The 16,933-nt window shown below is 48.9% G+C and overlaps 1 protein-coding gene across 4 annotated transcripts in view; it reads right to left on the minus strand.

Moving 5' to 3' along the window:
- Positions 1–1,458: 1,458 nt before the first annotated feature.
- Positions 1,459–16,933, minus strand: part of EIF3L (eukaryotic translation initiation factor 3 subunit L) — a 38,538-nt gene continuing 23,063 nt past the window's right edge. For 2 of the 4 annotated variants that reach the window (XM_036251409.1, XM_036251410.1), the window contains 4 exons: positions 16,480–16,650; positions 15,131–15,628; positions 12,433–12,513; positions 10,853–11,563 (listed from right to left, as the gene is read on the minus strand). In XM_036251409.1, coding sequence (XP_036107302.1) covers positions 11,525–11,563; positions 12,433–12,513; positions 15,131–15,628; positions 16,480–16,650 — 789 coding nt within the window. In that variant the 3' untranslated portion in view covers positions 10,853–11,524. Of the gene's footprint in view, positions 1,587–10,852; positions 11,564–12,432; positions 12,514–15,130; positions 15,629–16,479; positions 16,651–16,933 lie in introns of those variants that run through there. The other 2 variants (XR_004958300.1, XR_004958299.1) reach the window with 2 other exon arrangements.

Consider the following 16,933-nt stretch of genomic DNA (forward strand, 5'->3'; position numbering starts at 1 on the left):
TCGATCTCCAATAAGGGGGGTGCAGGGGGCAGCCAATGGATGTTTCTCTCTCTTCCTTCCTCTCTCTAAAAAATCAATAAAAACATATTTTTAAAAAGCAGGGATTTGCCCATCCTGCCCTGCAGCAGGCCTGTTTCTAGGACTCTGGCCTCAAGATACTATCCCAGTGGACCTGAGATGTATATACAAAGATGTTCACCTAAATGTTCACTAATACGGGACCGGGTAATTCAGTTTCAGCACAAAAACATACAGCTGAGCCCTGGCCGGTTTAGCTCAGCGGTTGGAGCGTCGGCCTGTGGACCAGAGTCCCAGGTTCGGTTCCACTAGGGGCACGTACCAAAAAGAAACAAAAACAAAATAAAACAAAACAAAACAAAAAAACGCACAGCTGGAAAAAAGAATGTCTGGGGATACAGCCTTAAAAGAAGTGAAGCCTTGGCCAGTGTTGCTCAGTGGTTAGAGTGTCGGCCCACGCTCGAAAGGGTCTCTGGTTCAATTCCCAGTTAGGGGTATGTACCTGGGTTGCAGGTCAGATCCCTAGTCCGGTCAGGGCCCCGCGCAGGAGGTAACCAATTGACGTGTCCTCTCACGTGATGTTTCTCTCTTTCTCCCTCCCTCCCTTCCACCCTCTCTAATAATCAATGGAAAAATATCCTTGGGTGAGGATTTTAAAAATAACGTGTTGAGCCCTGGCCGGTTTGGCTCAGCGGTTAGAGCGTCGGCCTGCGGTCTGGAGAGACCCGGGTTCGGTTCCCGCTAAGGGCATGTACCTCGGTTGCAGTTTGTCCCCGGCCCTGGTTGGTTGTGCGGGTGGCAGCCACTCGATGTGTTCCTTTCGCATCGATGTTTCTCTCTCTCTCTCTCTCGGTTACTCTCTCTCCCTCCCACTCTACCTAAACAAAAATGGAAAAATGTCCTCGGGTGAGGATAAAAAAATAAAAATAAAAATAACGTGTTGAACAGAACATTTTCATTGCCGCCAAAACTCTATACCCATTGGCACTCACTCCCAATGCCCCTCCCCCTTGCCAGCCCCTGGCAACCATCACCCTTCTTTCTGTGTCTCCATGTTTGATAGCTCCAGGCTGCATATAAGTGCAATCACAGTATTGGTTTCTAGTTAATTTTTATTTTTTATCCCCACCCAAGGACATTTTTGCATTTATCTTCAGATAGAGCAGGAGGTAGAGAGGGAGGAAGGGAGAGAGAGAAACATCGACGCAAGAGAGACTCATCGACTGGTTGCCACCCACCCGACCCCAACCAACCGGGGCCAGGGATGAACCGCAACCCAGGTACATGCCCTTAGTGGGAACCAAACTTGGGACTCTGGTCGGGGGGCCGATGCTAACCGCTGAGCCAAACCGGCCAGGGCGGTTCCTCGTTAATTTTTAAACTCTTGCTCTGTCATAGTGTTAACCAGTCACTTGAAAAACAAAAGTCACCTTAACTTTCTCATAGCGACACACATTGTTTGGGATTCAAGGCTGCTAGAAGCAGATCAGGCCCCAGTTTTCAAACAACCAGCCCCAAATGAACAAGAGGAAGTCTGTCCACACAACACCAGGGCCACGGGCAGATCACTGCAAGACAAGAACGAGATGGGTGGAGCAAGTATAACTTGATCATGAAAGAAATAAATGACGTGAGAGGGCGACTTTGTGAAATGGGCCGTCCCTCCAGTGCAGGGCCCTGGAGCCTCAGCACCTAGGTCTTCTAAGTCTAGGATTTTGGTTTTCTAAGCTCTCCTGTCGGCCAGATTCTAGGATTCTCCGAGTTCCATGTGGGTTTGACCACTGTGCTTTTCTATCTAGCTGTGCCCCAGGACTCAGGGACTTTTTCAGGCCCTGGTGTCTGAGCTGTTCCCTGAGGGGTAGCCTGGCAGAGCTGCGGACAAGAGGAGCATTGTGGGACCTCGGAAGAGGGGGCCTGGGAGCAGCAGGAGGCCTGTGGGAGGCTTGAGTGGCAGCAGTAGCAGCTGCTTTGCAGCTTTCCCCTGTCCTCACTGGGCCAGAAGCACACCCTGAGCACGCCAGGACATCCTCAGCCCCAGCCTGCCTAGATGAGGCCTGGTCCCCTGGAATCCCAGCTATGTCTGAGGCTAGTTCGGCTACCTCGAGCCTTTCTCCGCAGACCATGCTGCTGCCCACGTATACATACAGACTCACTCTGGAAAATCCATCCCGGACTGGGCAAGTGGGCTTGCTTACCTCCAACCAAACAACCTTTCCACTAACCCAGCAGTTCTCCACCTGTGGGCCATGACCCCTTTGGAGGTCAAATGACCCTTTCACAGGGGTTGCCTAAGACATAACAGTAGCAAAATTACAGTTATTAAGTAGCAACGAAAACAATTTTATGGTTGGGGTCACCAAAACATGAACTGTATTAAAGGGTCGTGGCATAAGGAAGGTTGAGAACCACTGCACTAACCCCTCCAGAACCGAAAGGACCACATGCTGCCCAAGAGGGAAGACTGGAGCCCAAGGAGGGGATACGTTTGCCTGAGGTGGCAGAGGTACTTAGAGGGGGAGCTAGGACTAAACGTCATCCCCTGCCCTCACTCTCTGTGCAACAGGTTGGGTCTCAGCCTATCACACTGTCCCTTGCCCCTGAAATGCTTATTGCAGCTGTTCCAAATCCTACACCGGCTTCAAAGCCCAGCTCAGCCATCACCTCCTTCCTGAAGCCTTCCCTGATAAGCTCAGACAGAAGCCACAACTGCAAGTCTCACAGAAGCCCATCCTTAGAATTAGATGGAACCCAGAGGGGTATCCTTGTTGATTTCACACAGGAGTGTCCAAATGCTCACCCTGGAGGGACTGGCAGACCAGTGTGGGATACAAATACGAAAACTGCAATAAACAGTCACAGAAAGACAAGATAAATAATGCGATGGAGAGATACGCAAAGTGCAACAGGGCTTCCAGGAGGAGCCTCTCATCTCCAGCCTGTGGGTACATCCCTGAAGGCTGCATGGAAGAAGTGGCATTTGAACAGCTGCCCACATTTTATGGCATTTGTCTGTATATATGTATCTCTCCCCACTGGACTGTGAGATCTGCAATAATACTGATAGCTCACCTTTATGAACACTAACCATATAGCAGATATTGTGTGTGTGTGTGTGTGTGTGTGTGTACTATTACACTGCCTCATTGATTCTTCACAACTCTGTGAGCTAGAACTTATTTACTGATTAGTATAGGGCTCTGACAGGTCAAAGCCTGCTTGAAGCCACACAGCTGTGAAGAAGTATAGTCAGGCCTGGCCAGTGTGGCTCAGTGGTTGAGCGTCGACCCATGTACCAAGAGGTCACTGGTTTGATTCCTGGTCAGGGCACATGCCCAGGTTGTGGGCCGATCCCAGTGGGGGGCATGCAGGAGGCGGCCAATTGATGTTCTCTCTCATCCATGTCTCTCTCTCCCTTCCTAAAAAAAAAAAACAATAAAGAAAAAAAATTATTTATTTTTTTTATCCGCACCCAAGGATATTTTTTCCACTTTTTGTTCAGATAGAGTGGGAGGGAGAGAAAGGAAGAGAGAGAGAGAGAGAGAAACATCAATGTGAAAGGGACACATCGAGTGGCTGCCACCCACACGACCCAACCAGGGCCGGGGACAAACTGCAACTGAGGTATGTGCCCTTAGTGGGAACTGAACCCAGGTCTCTCTGGACCGCAGGCTGACACTAACCACTGAGCCAAACAGGCCAGGGCAAGAAAAAAAATTTTTTTTTAAGTGAGGACTTGCTGTATGAATAAGTGATGAATTTGCCTTAAATCCCCTCTAGAGCCCTGGCCGGTCTGGCTCAGCGGTTAAAGTGTCGGCCCACGGACCAGAGAGACCTGGGTCAGTTCCCGCTAAGGGCACGTGCCTCGGTTGCAGTTTGGCCCCGGCCCCGGGTTGGGGTCGTGTGGGTGGCAACCAGTCGATGTGTCTCTCCCACATGGATGTTTCTCTCTCTTTCTCTTCTTCCCTCTCTCCCTCCCGCTCTACGTGAAGATAAATGCAAAAATGTCCTCGCGTGAGAATAAAGAGAAAAAAAAAAATCCCCTCTAGAACACGGAGGCGTAGAATGAATAAATAAATGATGAATGTATGCAGTGCCCAGCACAGCCTTTAGCAAATGAAAACCGGCCATGCCGTCACTGGCTCTGCCTAACAGCGATCCTTCATCCTCACCCGCAGCCTGCCCTGCAGACTGGACAGGGGCTGGAGTGCGCGGTGGCTGGGGGTCAGGAGCCCGCCTCGGTGTGGGAAAGGGCGTCGAGAAGAGGCTGAGAGGGAGGCGGGGAGGCATTGGAAGATGCAGAGCCAGATCAGCAATTTCCTGACGTTTCCCAGAAAGAAGGGAGATCAGGGAAGCAGCAGGTCGCCCTGGTTCCTGTGGCTCCACATTCTTTCCAAGCCTGCAGCTGAAAAATCCCAGCTTTGCCTTATTTCTGGCCCCACCCTGTTCCTCTCCAGCCACTTGATCAAAGTCAGGATACCTCCCTGCTGCCCCTGCACCCACTCCCATGTCTTTCCCTGGGGCCAGTGCACAGGGGAGTATGGACTTCACTCTCCGGTCACGGTTGGGAAGTGGCAGGGAACTTAGGTTCCATTCAACCTGGTGCTGCCCCCTTCGAAGCTGGGACATTTCAGCTCTTCCTTGCTAAGCTTCTGCTTCCCCAGTAATCACCCCCTCCCAGCCTGGCCCTTCTGAGTGTGATATAAGTGATGTTACTCACATCCATCCTGGTTGTACTGTTGCCTGGAGGCAAGGTGTGCCCTCTCTAACCTGTTCTATTTAGAGGAAAAAGCAACTCTTAGATCTTCACAGACAAGTCTCACTTTCTGTTTCAGACAGGAAGAGCTTTCTTGCTCGCTGTCTGTGTGCAGTCAGGTAAGTGGGACACGAACAGTCCTTGTCTAGTGTCTGACAGCCCGCAAGGTGGTCTGACCTTCTGGGTCACTGAAATCTCCCCAGCCTGACAGCCCTTCCTTGCCGCTGGGTCCTCGGGGAGAGGTGTGTCAGGGAGGCTCAGAAACCATCTCCCACTCTGCCTACTTTGCCTTCGGGAGCTGGCCAGGTTGGTAATGAGGGGTAGTGGGAGGGCTCTCGCCCCCATGCTCTCCACCATAACTCCCAGTCACCCCCTAAGAGTCAGAGCATAAACAGACTGGCTTTGTGGGCCCAGCCCCAAGTCAGGCCCTCCAGTCTCCCTCCCGTCCTCCTGCCAGACTGCTGCCCGAGCCTCTACTGTGGAGCAGCAGGAGCTCAACTATCAGTGCCATGAATACTGTGTGGGCACCCAGCACCAGCCCTGCTGGCCTGCTGGGAGTGTCCCAGATCCAGCATGTTTACTGCAGTTGGAAGAAGGGAGCATTGTGGGCCGGGCCTCTGGGGGCTGTGGAGCTGGGGTTCCTGGGGAGGGTTCTTGCTCACCAGGCTCATAGGCACATAACCATAATGCATGTACAGTGGACACTCGGCGTTCAGTGAACTGGACACAATGCCTGCCTCAATATACCAGTGACACCTCTTTGCGGTGGAAGTTGTTTTTGAAGTCAGAGCTAGACAGAGTCCTGACTGCACCTCTTTTTTTTTTCCATTGTTTTACAGACAGACCAGCCTCTGGTGGCCTCAGCTTCCTTTCCATGTCTCTCTCTAGCTTCCTCATACACTGGACTATGAGCCCAAGACGGGGTTTCTCTTTCCAGTATGGCCTTGGCCTTAGGTGGCTGCTGACTACCACATCTGCAAAACGAGGCAACTATCATCCAAGAGCTCAGCCCTGCAGTTCCAGAATTCTGGGTTACATCCAAAATTGGGTCAGGAGTCCCATGAGCACCTGAGAAGAGGCAGCACTTGGGATCGATGGTCTTTGCAGAGAAAAGACTGTGTTGAGTGAATAAATGATGCATGAGGAAGTGAGTGAATGAGAATGTGTTACAAAGTTGATGAGAAAAAGATCAATTCCCAGCAGGGGCCACTGCCTGTGTGGAGTCTGCACATTCTCCCAGGTCTGTGCAAGTTTTCCGCCACATGCCAAAGGTGTGTGTTAGGGGAATTAGCGTCTATACTGTCCCAGCCTGGGTGAGTGCAGGAGTGGGTGAGTGCTCCCCAAGATGGAAGGGCGTCTTGCTCAGAGTGGGTGGGACCTTGAGCTGTTGCAGGAGGCCACTGTGACCCTGAACTGGAATAAGCAGGTTGGAAAATAATTCTCTTAGTTGTTTTTATTACTCTTTCTTATATGTATGTATGGCCTCCATTTCTTTCTTTTTAAAAAAATATTTTTTCTTTATTGATTTGAGAGAGAGGAAGGGAGAAAGAGAAACACCGATGAGAGAGAACATCAAGTGGCTGCCTCCTGCATGCCCCTCACTGGGGATCGGGCCCACAACCTGGGCATGTGGCCTGACCAGGAATTGAACTGGTGACCTCTTGGTGCTGAGGCCGGTGCTCAACCAGCGAGTCACATTGCTGGGTAGCCTCCATTTATTTCAATGTTTAATATTAGAAGTATATGGGGGACATATTTAGAAGTCTGGTGATGTTTTTGTGACCTATAATAGGCTGAGAAAATTTAACTTTTGTTTCTGTCAATTAGCCTATAGTAAGTAAAAGTGGTTTCATTAAACCTCATTTCACTTAAAGTTGCAGTTTCCAAGAACCTATGGTCAATGTTAAGTGAGGACTCTTAGCTTTGGGGTTGAAGACCAGGATTCCAGCCCCAGCTGTTCACTGACTCTGCCCAAACCCTTCCACCCTGGGCATCTCCACCAGGATGTCTCATAAGTGCCCCAAGTTGGAGTGCAAACCCAGTTCTCTACCCACCTGCATAGGCCACCTGCTCCACGAACCCCATCTCAGAGTGGCTCCACTATCTCCCCAATTGCAACTGCCAGAGGCCTGGACATTTCCCTCCCCACCACCACCACTTGGCCTCCTGCCAAGTCCTGGCCTCTGTAACCTAAGTCACCTTGAATTCCCTGCCTCTCCCTATGCCTGCTTCCCCATGTGTGAGGTCAGCTCCCCTGCAGCTGGGCGACTCCAGACAAGTGCCTCAGCCTCTCCGTGGACCGGCCTCTGCACCGTCTCTACATGGGCTCGCCTTTGGTTCCTGGAGGAATAGGGCTGGGGAAAGCCCCTGGGTGGGCCTGGAGGCTGAGTCCCAGATCTACCACAAAGTACCATGCTGATCCACACATGACCATCCTGTCTCTATAACCTAGGACTGATTTCCAAAGCCACAGACAGGTAACAACGACCTTCACCTTGGCTGGTTTAGCTCATAGGTTAGAGCTTGGGCCCGCAGACCGAAGAGTCCTGGGTTCGGTTTCCGCTAAGGGCACGTATCTCGGTTGCCGTTTGTCCCCGCCCCGGTTGGAGTTGTGTGGGTGGCAGCTCTCTCTCACATCGATCTTTCTCTCTCTCCCTACCGCTCTATCTGAATATAAACGCAAACAAATGTCCTCAGGTGAGGATTTAAAAAAAAAAAAAAAAAAAAAAAAAACATTCCCTAATCACACCCTAAGGCCAGGTGTTGGTTATATAATTTAACCAACAGAACAATCCTGAGGCAGGTGCTACCCCTATTTTATAGATGAGGAACGAGGCATTGAGGAGGTATATAACACGGCCCCTGGTTACACGGATGACGTGAAGTCAGGATTTAAACCCAGGTCTGACCAAACGTAAGCCCACACTCTGCTATATGACCTTCTCTTGCTGGTGCAGGAACTTTAGGTAACTGGAAGCACCCAGAGTGCCCCATTCCTTAATTGATAAAGCCCTCCTCCTTTTACGCATGGGAGGATCATGAACCTACTTCCTCCACTCTGGGCAGCAGGAATAAAAAGCCTGCGAGTTGGCTGCAGCTGCTGAATGCCCTGCATTCCGAGAGCAGTAAGTACCAGGCGGAGTTCAGCTGTGCCTGTCCCCTCACAAGGGCGGCTGCTGGCCAGCACTGCCATTGGACCTGGACCAAGCTACTAGGAAATGGACACGGACGCAGTGTCTTTGACCTTGGGCTCCTGAAACGGCCCATCTCCCACAAGGTGAAAAGTGCCAAGAGGCTGTCAGCACACCTTGACCTGGCACAGTTTCCACCACGGGGACAGGAGACTTGACAAGAACCAGGAGATCCTGGTGTTGAATCCAAAATGTGAACCCTGGGGGCTGCATAGGTGGGTCTGAATTTCTATGAGCCACCACTGCCAAATGTCAGGACTGGCAATGGGGACAGCTGAAGAGACGGTGCTGGATAAGCCGTCTTTTCGAGGCCCGGGGACCAAGGAGTAAGACGCTGTGGAGGGTAAGAAAGCCTGGCTGGCACTTGCCTGGCAATCAAATCGCTTGGCAGGATCCCAACTCTGCACTCGTTAGGATCCAGAAAGGTAACAAATGAAGTGCTTGGAAAGCTACCAAGAGCACTATGAATGTTTGGACTTATTACTGATTACTCATTCAGAGGCTGTTTGTGTTTTTCCTTCTTTGGGAGGTGGGGCTGAGTTGTAGGATGGTGTCCAGAGACTGCACGGGCTTTACAATGCAGATCAAAACGGGTGACCCCGATTTGATCCTGGCCTCTCTTTAGCTCTGGGAACTTGGACATGTTCTGTAACCCTGGTGAAGGGCTTTCCCCCTCAGTCAGACGCAGTTCCAGTCCTTACAGCCATCCAAAGGGCCCTATATGTGCCCAGGAGCTTCATTGGTCCCTGGCCTCTCATCACCCCTTCCCGCTTTGCTCACTGTGCTCCAACTGACCTCGCCACATCCTCTCAACACACAGAACATGGACCTTTGCACTTGGTCTCTCCAGGTATGTGCAACGCTGTCTCCTTGCCCACTTCAGGTGTCCGCTCAAGATACCAGTGTGCTGTTTTCTTTGTCAATCCTCACCCAAGGACATTTTTCCATTTTTTATTCAGATAGAGTGGGAGGGAGGGAGAGAGAGAAACATCGACGTGAAAGGGACACATCGAGTGGCTGCCACCCACACGACCCAACCAGGGCCTGGGACAAACTGCAACCAACTTATGTGCCCTTAGCAGGACCCGAACCCAGGTCTCTCTGGACCGCAGGCCAATGCTATAACCGCTGAGCCGAACTGGCCAGGGCTCCACTGATTTTTAGAGCATGGGAGGGAAGGAAGAAGGGAGAGAAAAATACGATTAAGAGAGACATCGATTGGTTGCCTCCAACATGACTCGGGCTGGGGATCAAACCTGCAAACCAGGTACATGCCCTTCATTAGGAATCGAACCCTCGACCTTTCCATCCACGGATCAGCACACTAAGCACTGAGCCAAACCAGGCAGGGTCAGTGTGCTGTTTTCTCATTATCCTATTCAAAATGGTAACTCCTACCCTTGATTTTACTCCAGGGAGGAGTAAATCACTGAGCATGCATTCTGGGCCCAGCACCCTACAGGGTATTTGAATCGCATCTCACTTATTCTTCACAGCTACCCAGTAAAGCAGATTCTACTGTCCTTGTTTTATATCAAGGAACACGTCTCACAGCAGGTTTCCACCCCAAAGGCCATACTGGTGCCCACCTCGGGGTATAGGTACAGCACTAACCCCCAGGACAAGAAGAAGCCATTTCACCCAGCTCCAGCCACTGCCCACCATCGAGCTCCCCAGCACAAGCACCTCGAGCGGGCCTGCTGTGGCTGGCACGGGCACTAAGATCTCTCAGGTGTACTGCACGCCCACACACCCATTCACTCTCACAACCTGGAGAGGCAGATCTTTCCTTTCAGACGAGGCTACCAGCCCGAGAGAGCACAGAGCACATCAAGTGACACAATCCAGGTGTGAATCAGATGTCATGCCTTCAGTCAATGGTTCCTTTCATGCTCTCAAGCTCCCTCATTACCAGAAAACTCAAGAGTGACCAACCACACACCAGGTAAGCACAAAGCCTAGCTCAGGAATTCATAGCAACCCTGTCTCTGGGAGGCAGGGACAGCCTTGCCAGCCATGTCCTTCCGAGTTACAGGAAGTACCTTTTCTTTTTAGGGCCGATATGCACACCACACAGAGTCTTATGGGTTATCTGCTGCCGTTTCACCTCTTGTGCCAGTCTTTTTTTTTTTTTTTATCCTCATCCGAGGACACTTTTTCGTTTTTTGCTCAGATAGGGTGGGAGGGAGAGAGAGGAGGAGAAAGAGAGAGAAACATCGACGTGAAAGAGACACATCGAGTGGCTGCCACCCGCACGACCAACCAGGGCCGGGGACAAACTGCAACCGAGGTACGTGCCCTTAGCGGGAACCGAACCTGGGTCTCTCTGGACCGCAGGCCGATGCTCTAACCGCTGAGCCAAACCGGCCAGGGCCTCCTGTGCCAGTCTTATGGTAGGACTTCCTAAAGTAAAAACACAAGTTTGGGTAACAAAAGACTTGTCCTTACTACCTACTACCTTGACCTTGGACAAGATATTTAATTACTCCAAGCCTCACTTTCCTCAGTAAAATAAGGATACCAAGTGGACCTGTCTCCAGAGTGAAATAATGCTTAACCTGTGTGCAGACCTGAATAAAGCATCTACAGCTCCAAGAACCTTTCACCTTCGCTGGGTAGGTTGGGGGACATGCCTGGGATAACCAGCTTCAGGCAAGTTATCAGCTGCCATAGATCTGCAGTGTCTGTTTTGTTAGAAAAGCTTAGAAATCAGCTCTGATAATGGTGTGGGCTGCTAGGTTTTGAGGTGCAGTAGAAGCCATCTCAGAGAAGTCCCCAAGACAGCAGATCCACGTGGATGTCCAGGGGGGTGGCAGAGAGAGGGAAAGCAGACACAACCCCCCTCAGTAGCTGTAAAGGAGATGGCCGGCACGCTGCATAGCAAACCCACCAAGGGTGCAGGAGGCTGCACACGAGTTCCCAGTGCGAGGAGAAGACCTGGCCAGCAGAAGACAGTAGAAAACTGTAGTCCTCTGGAACCAACTCTTGGCTTTTGTATAACAATGTGACCTTGATCAAGTGACTTAATTCCCCGAGTCCGTTTCCTCATCAACAAAATGGAGCTATTTCTGCTAAGCCCGAGCTGCAAGGTGTAAGCAAGGTATGTGGATTCCTCTTGGCACAGTTCCTGGCAGCAGGAGTGTTTGCAAATTATGGCAGGTCGTTTAATGCTCACTGGATTCTGGTGAGGTGTAAATAAGATACTGAAAGTGGAAACGTCCTGTAAACTGTATGACACTTTATGAAAACAGGGAATAAAGAATTCAATTTAAACACCAACAACTAATGTATTGGGAGAAAGCATCGTGACACATGGGAAATTACCTACTGTTGCCCTCATCCACAGATGCTCCCCAACAAAAATGAGATGACAAATCTGGCTCCAAAGAAGATCCTTTACTGAGACCTATTGAAAACATTTCAGTCCTTGATTCAAATAAACTTCACCTTGGTTGACAGGCTGATGGCTGAGCTAGGCTTAGGTAAAGGCTTCACAGTGGCAAAAACACTCCCCACCGACGATATCAAAATAGGTTGATGACTAATGCGAGTGTGAGTGTACTCAGGGTCTCTGTCCCATCTTCTTCAGGGTTCGATTAAGCTAGAAGAGATGAAAAGGAAAGTCAAACCTTTCCTATGGAGTGCGTGGACACCAGATCAAAGACTTCCAGGCTGGCCCTCTGAAGTCAGGGGGCGAGTGTCTGATGCGAGCGTGGGCTACTCTGTGTAAAGGCCCAGTCAGGCCCTCCACTGGACATTCACAGGGCCTCTCACAATTCTTGCAGATTGTTCTTCTACTTGCCCTTCACACTCAACAAACACACACCCTACACTGCTCTGCCCATTTTATACACAGGAAAGGGATTCAGAGTGGCTAGACTTGCCAGGGCTGTATTATTACCCTGCAGGAGGAGCCTGGTGGCATGGACCACAGCAGAGCAGTGACCTCTGCTGGAGGACTCAAAGTACCAGTACACAGTGGCACCATCTACGGCCACAAAAGAGACCCAATACCCTTGTAATGTGTGGCCTGACCCACAACACCTCTCCTAGGGCAAGACATGGAATGCACCAAGTCTGTCAAAACAGAGCTGCTCCCTGTCCTCTGCCTGCAGGAACTGGCCAGACCTGTCTAAGTTGCAGAATAACTGCCAAATAGGGAGGGGTGGGTGAGAGCAGGCAATGAATCCACCCATATTAGGAAATACTAGGGAGGGAAAGAAAGCTTGCTGGCCATTTGCAGAGGGAGATCTTGGAAGAGATGCTGCAGAGAAGGCTGACACAGCAAGTCCTACAGGCCCAACCCCACTCCCCACTCCCCAAGCAGCCAGCCAGTCTAGTTCAGAAACTTCAAGGGTCAGTTTTGGGCTTTCTCAAAAATAAAAATGAAAAATAAAAAAGTTTCAAACTCCCCTCCAGTTCCTAACCTCTGTCCCCAGCCCACATGCCTCCCTCTCTCAGACCTCTCACCTCCTCAAATTTGTGAATCTGCCGGATGAAAAAATCCCCATAGCGCCTGGCGACTTTGGTGTCTGCAATGTGGATCATGTCCTGTGGGAAAAGCAAAGTCAGATAAAAGTAGTCAGGCGGGGCCACTTACAGACGTGCAGATAATCACTATGCTAATTGCTAGATAAACCCAGAAAGTACTTTTCCAGTTAATAGCAGTTCTTTCTTTCTAGATGATTCATATTTTCTTGTTAACTCATTTTTATTTCTTAGTCTTTCTCAATGAACATGAATCAGGACACATGCCCATGTTGTGGGCCAAATCCCCAGTGGGGAGCATACAGGAGGCGGCCAATCAATGTTCTCCCTCATTGATGTTTCTCTCTCTCTCCCCCTCTCCCTTCCTCTTTCTCTCTCTCTAATATCAATAAAGAAAAAAACGTAAAAAAAGAAAAACAGGAGGAAAAAAAAACATTTTCTTTACTTATGAGTATGTACATGGGGAAAACAAAGGGGGAAGGTGATATTTCATAGAAAAAAAAAAACAATTCTAGGAGTCTAACATATTTTAAATCTGGAAAAAACTCACAAAAGAAAACTTCTTTAAAAAATCTCACTAGGCCCTGGCCAGTTTGGCTCAGCGGTTAGAGCATTGGCCTGCGGCCCGGAGAGACCCGGGTTCGGTTCCCGCTACGGGTATGTACCTCGGTTGCGGTTTGTCCCCGGCCCTGGTTGATCGTGCGGTGGCAGCCACTCGATGTGTCCCTTTCACATCGATGTTTCTCTCTCTCTGTCTCTTCCTCTCTCTCCCTCCCTATCTGTACAAAAAAAAAAAAAAAACCTCACTAGGACATTAAAATGTCCAACTTGAACTTAAAATCCCAACAGTGAAAACCAATACTGCTCCTCAACACTCCTCTCCTCCAGAGAGAAAACCACCACTATACTGATTGTGCAAAACAAGCAACATATATACCTTAAAAAACAAAAACTGAAAACTGACAGCTACCCCATAAAGCCACACGTGTACTTTTTGTAACAGCCAAAAACCATCCAATACCCATTAGCAGGAAGAATGAAAAAGCGGCAGTCAATAATCGCAGTAAAGTAGCAGCACTATTTACAATAGCTAAGATCTGGAAATAGTCCATCAGTAGATGAATGGATAAAAAAGCTGTGGTACATGTACACAATGGAGTACTGTGCAGCTGTAAGAAAGAAAGATCTCTTATCCTTTGAGATAACATGGAGGGACCTGGAAAGTAGTATCCTAAGTGAAACAAGCCAAACAGAGAAAGACAAGTATCATATGATCTCACTTATTTGTGGAAGATAATGAACATAACAGTCTGAGGAATGGGGTAGTCCCAGAGACGTGGAAGAGGGCTACAGACTGACAATCCCCAGAAGAGGGGGTGGTGGAGGAGAGATAAACTAAAGAACTTATATGCATGTATGCATGAACAACGGACATGGACAACAAAGCTGGGGACAGGGCAGGGAGGGAGAGGGAGGGAGTATCAGTGTGGGGGGGAACATCTGTAACAAAAATAAATTAATTTTAAAAAACAATAATAATCGCAGTAGACACTAGACTATCACAGAGCAATGAGCATGAACGAACTTCTGCTACACACAACACTGGATGTGATTCTCTTGAATGTAATGTTGAGCAGAAGAGCTAGACAGAAAACGAGCACATACTGTACAATTCTATAAGAAGCTCAAAACCAGCTACACTAATCTAGGACGGTACAAATCAGGACAATAGCTTCCCACTTGCTAAATACTTCCAACAGTCTATAAAGCACCCATGCCCTTTCTTCTCCAACCTCACCTCAGCCACACTGCTGCTGTTCCTCAAACATACAGGGCTCACTCCTGCCCCAGGGCCTTTGCTCTAACTGCTCCCTCTGCCTGGAATGCTCTTTGATCAAATATTTGCTTGGCTAATTTCCTCACCTCCTTCAAGTCTTTGCTTCAATTTCACTTTCTCATTTTATTTAATACTGCAAACCACGCCCTTTTAAACTTACTTTATTCATTTTAAATATGTTTTCTATTGATTTTTTAGAGAGACAGAAACATCAACATGAGACAGATACATCGATCGGCTGCCTCCTGCTTTCCCCCTACTGGGGATCGAGCCAGCAACCTGGTCATGTGCCCTGACTGGGAATCAAACTGGGATTACGCTCAATTCAGTAAGCCATACTAGCCAGGCCCCATGCCTTTTTAAAAAAAAGAATGTATTTCTTTTTTATTCATAGATTGATTTAGAGAAAGAGGAAGGAAGGGAGAGAGAGAGAGAGAGAAACATCAATTTGTTGTTTCACTTATTTATGCATTCACTGGTTGATTCTTGTATGTACCCTGACCAGGGATTGAACCCATAACCTTAGTGTATTGAGACGACACTCTAACAAACTGAACTACCCAGCCAGGGCTGCAACCCATGCCACCTTCCACTACCACTACTCTGACTTCAGAGCACTTAGCAACTCTAACCTACTACATAGCTTACTTAAATACAATATTTACTATCTATTTTTTAAAACTAGAATGTCAGCAAAGGGCAGAAATTTTTGTTGATTTTTTTCACCAATGAATCCCTAATACCCAGAACAGTGACTAGAAGACAGTAGAAGCTTAAGAAATATTTCTTGCTAATGGACGAACAGAGAGTACCCCAGAAACCTAGTCCAAGGGGCAGCCATACCTTATCGATGTAAAAGTCAACCTCAGAAGCTGACTGAAATTCACCGTCTAGAGCAGAGATGCCACTGGTCCACACCAGGTTCTTCATTTTGTGCTTGAAGACAAGAAGCTGGATCCGAAACTCCTGCTCTGTGAGGTCCAGGAAGCCAGCCAGCTTGGCCACAGGCATAGTGGTGTAGAGCTTGAGGAAGCTGCGAATGGTCGAGAGCTGGGCCTGCTGCTGCACTTCGTCAGAAAACACCTTCAGCTGCTGCAGGAAGGGTTCCTTGTGGTAGTTGGGGTGCACATTGTCATAGTTGGGAACTACAGGAGACAGGAATTTGGGGCAGGAATAGCTGAAAAGCTCCTCGTAGACCTGAGGGTCACCCTTCTGCATGCGCAGCATCTTATCCCCGTACTTCTCCCGCAGCTGGAGGTGAATGCTCTCGTCGATACGCATGGGGTACATGGTGAGGGCGATGGCCAGCAGCGCATGCATCTGCTCATTCTGCTTGTTGATCTGGGGTCAGGGGTGAGAGTGGAGTAGGGTCAAATGAAATGGACTCTCTGAGGTCCCCACTGCCAACATGGCCTCACCACTCTCCCAAGCACACTGCACCAATCTTTGACTTCTCCCTTGGTCTTGCACCAGTTAACTTTCCCAATGTCTCTCCCAAGCCTCCCCCTAGCTCTATTCAATTCTAGTCTATTTCCAGGTTCTCCTTAGTTGTTTCTTGGATTCTTTACTGGTAACTCTTAGTCTCTCCAGTCTGCCACATTCACCACTAGCAGGTCAAGCCTCCCACACCAGTTCTGATCAAGTCACCCAGACATTTTTTATGGTACCTCAATGCCTATAAAATAAAGACTAAATACTTCAGTTGGTAACGAAGGTTACTCCAGAATCTAACACCCAATTCAACTACTTCCTGCTCTCCACCCAAAATGGTTTATAGTGCTGCTACATCTCCATACACTTCCAAGTCTCCATAGCTTTGCTCTGCCTAAAAGTTCCTCCCAATTCTATGCATGTCTTAGGCCCATCCTCCCCCATGGCAAACTGCTTGAGCACAATTCCCACATCTCACTCATTTGCAAACACCCACAGCCCAGAGAACACTCAGAAAACTGTTGCTGAATAGATAAGTGTAGGCACCGATGGGGGATTAACCAAGATTAAAACATACTTCCTTATCATCAAGGTGTCAATGACCTAAGTTAACAGACACAACAAAAAACTCCTAGGGTAGGCCAGTCATAAATAAATCGTGCTGGAAAAGTACACTAAAATAGCAAAAATCCGGATGGCATTTACCAAAAACTGTTGGCTTGCACAGACACCAAGAGTCAGGTGGTCAGAGGTCCCCTTACCATCTCATATTTGTATGTAGTCCTCTGGAACATGCTCTTGGTCCTCTGGATGTATAGGAGAATGTTGGCAAAGACCCGGATGGCATCCTGGTAGCGACGCATCATTAGATATGCAAAACCAACATAATAGTATGTGGTGACCTGGCACTCGGGCACTCGGGAGTACATGCTCTGTGGAAGGAGATGGAAGAAGCATCTATGAGGCCCATGACCAATTCATCCCAGATAGGATCTGACAGTTGGTATAGGCTGAAGTCAGAGGCTCTGATCACAGATTAAACCATCCACCAATTAAGTTATGTGACCTGAGGCCTCCTCCATTTTCTTAGCTGTAACAAAGGGACTGGACCAGGTGACCTTAAAATCTTCCAGCTCTAAACCCACTACACCTCAGTTTTATATTCTTCTCTGCTTTCTACTCTTTGCTTTTGTAAATAAGCCCTATATAAGGAAC

Source organism: Molossus molossus, unplaced genomic scaffold (assembly GCF_014108415.1).
Source record: "Molossus molossus isolate mMolMol1 unplaced genomic scaffold, mMolMol1.p scaffold_m16_p_10, whole genome shotgun sequence".
NCBI lineage: Eukaryota > Metazoa > Chordata > Mammalia > Chiroptera > Molossidae > Molossus > Molossus molossus.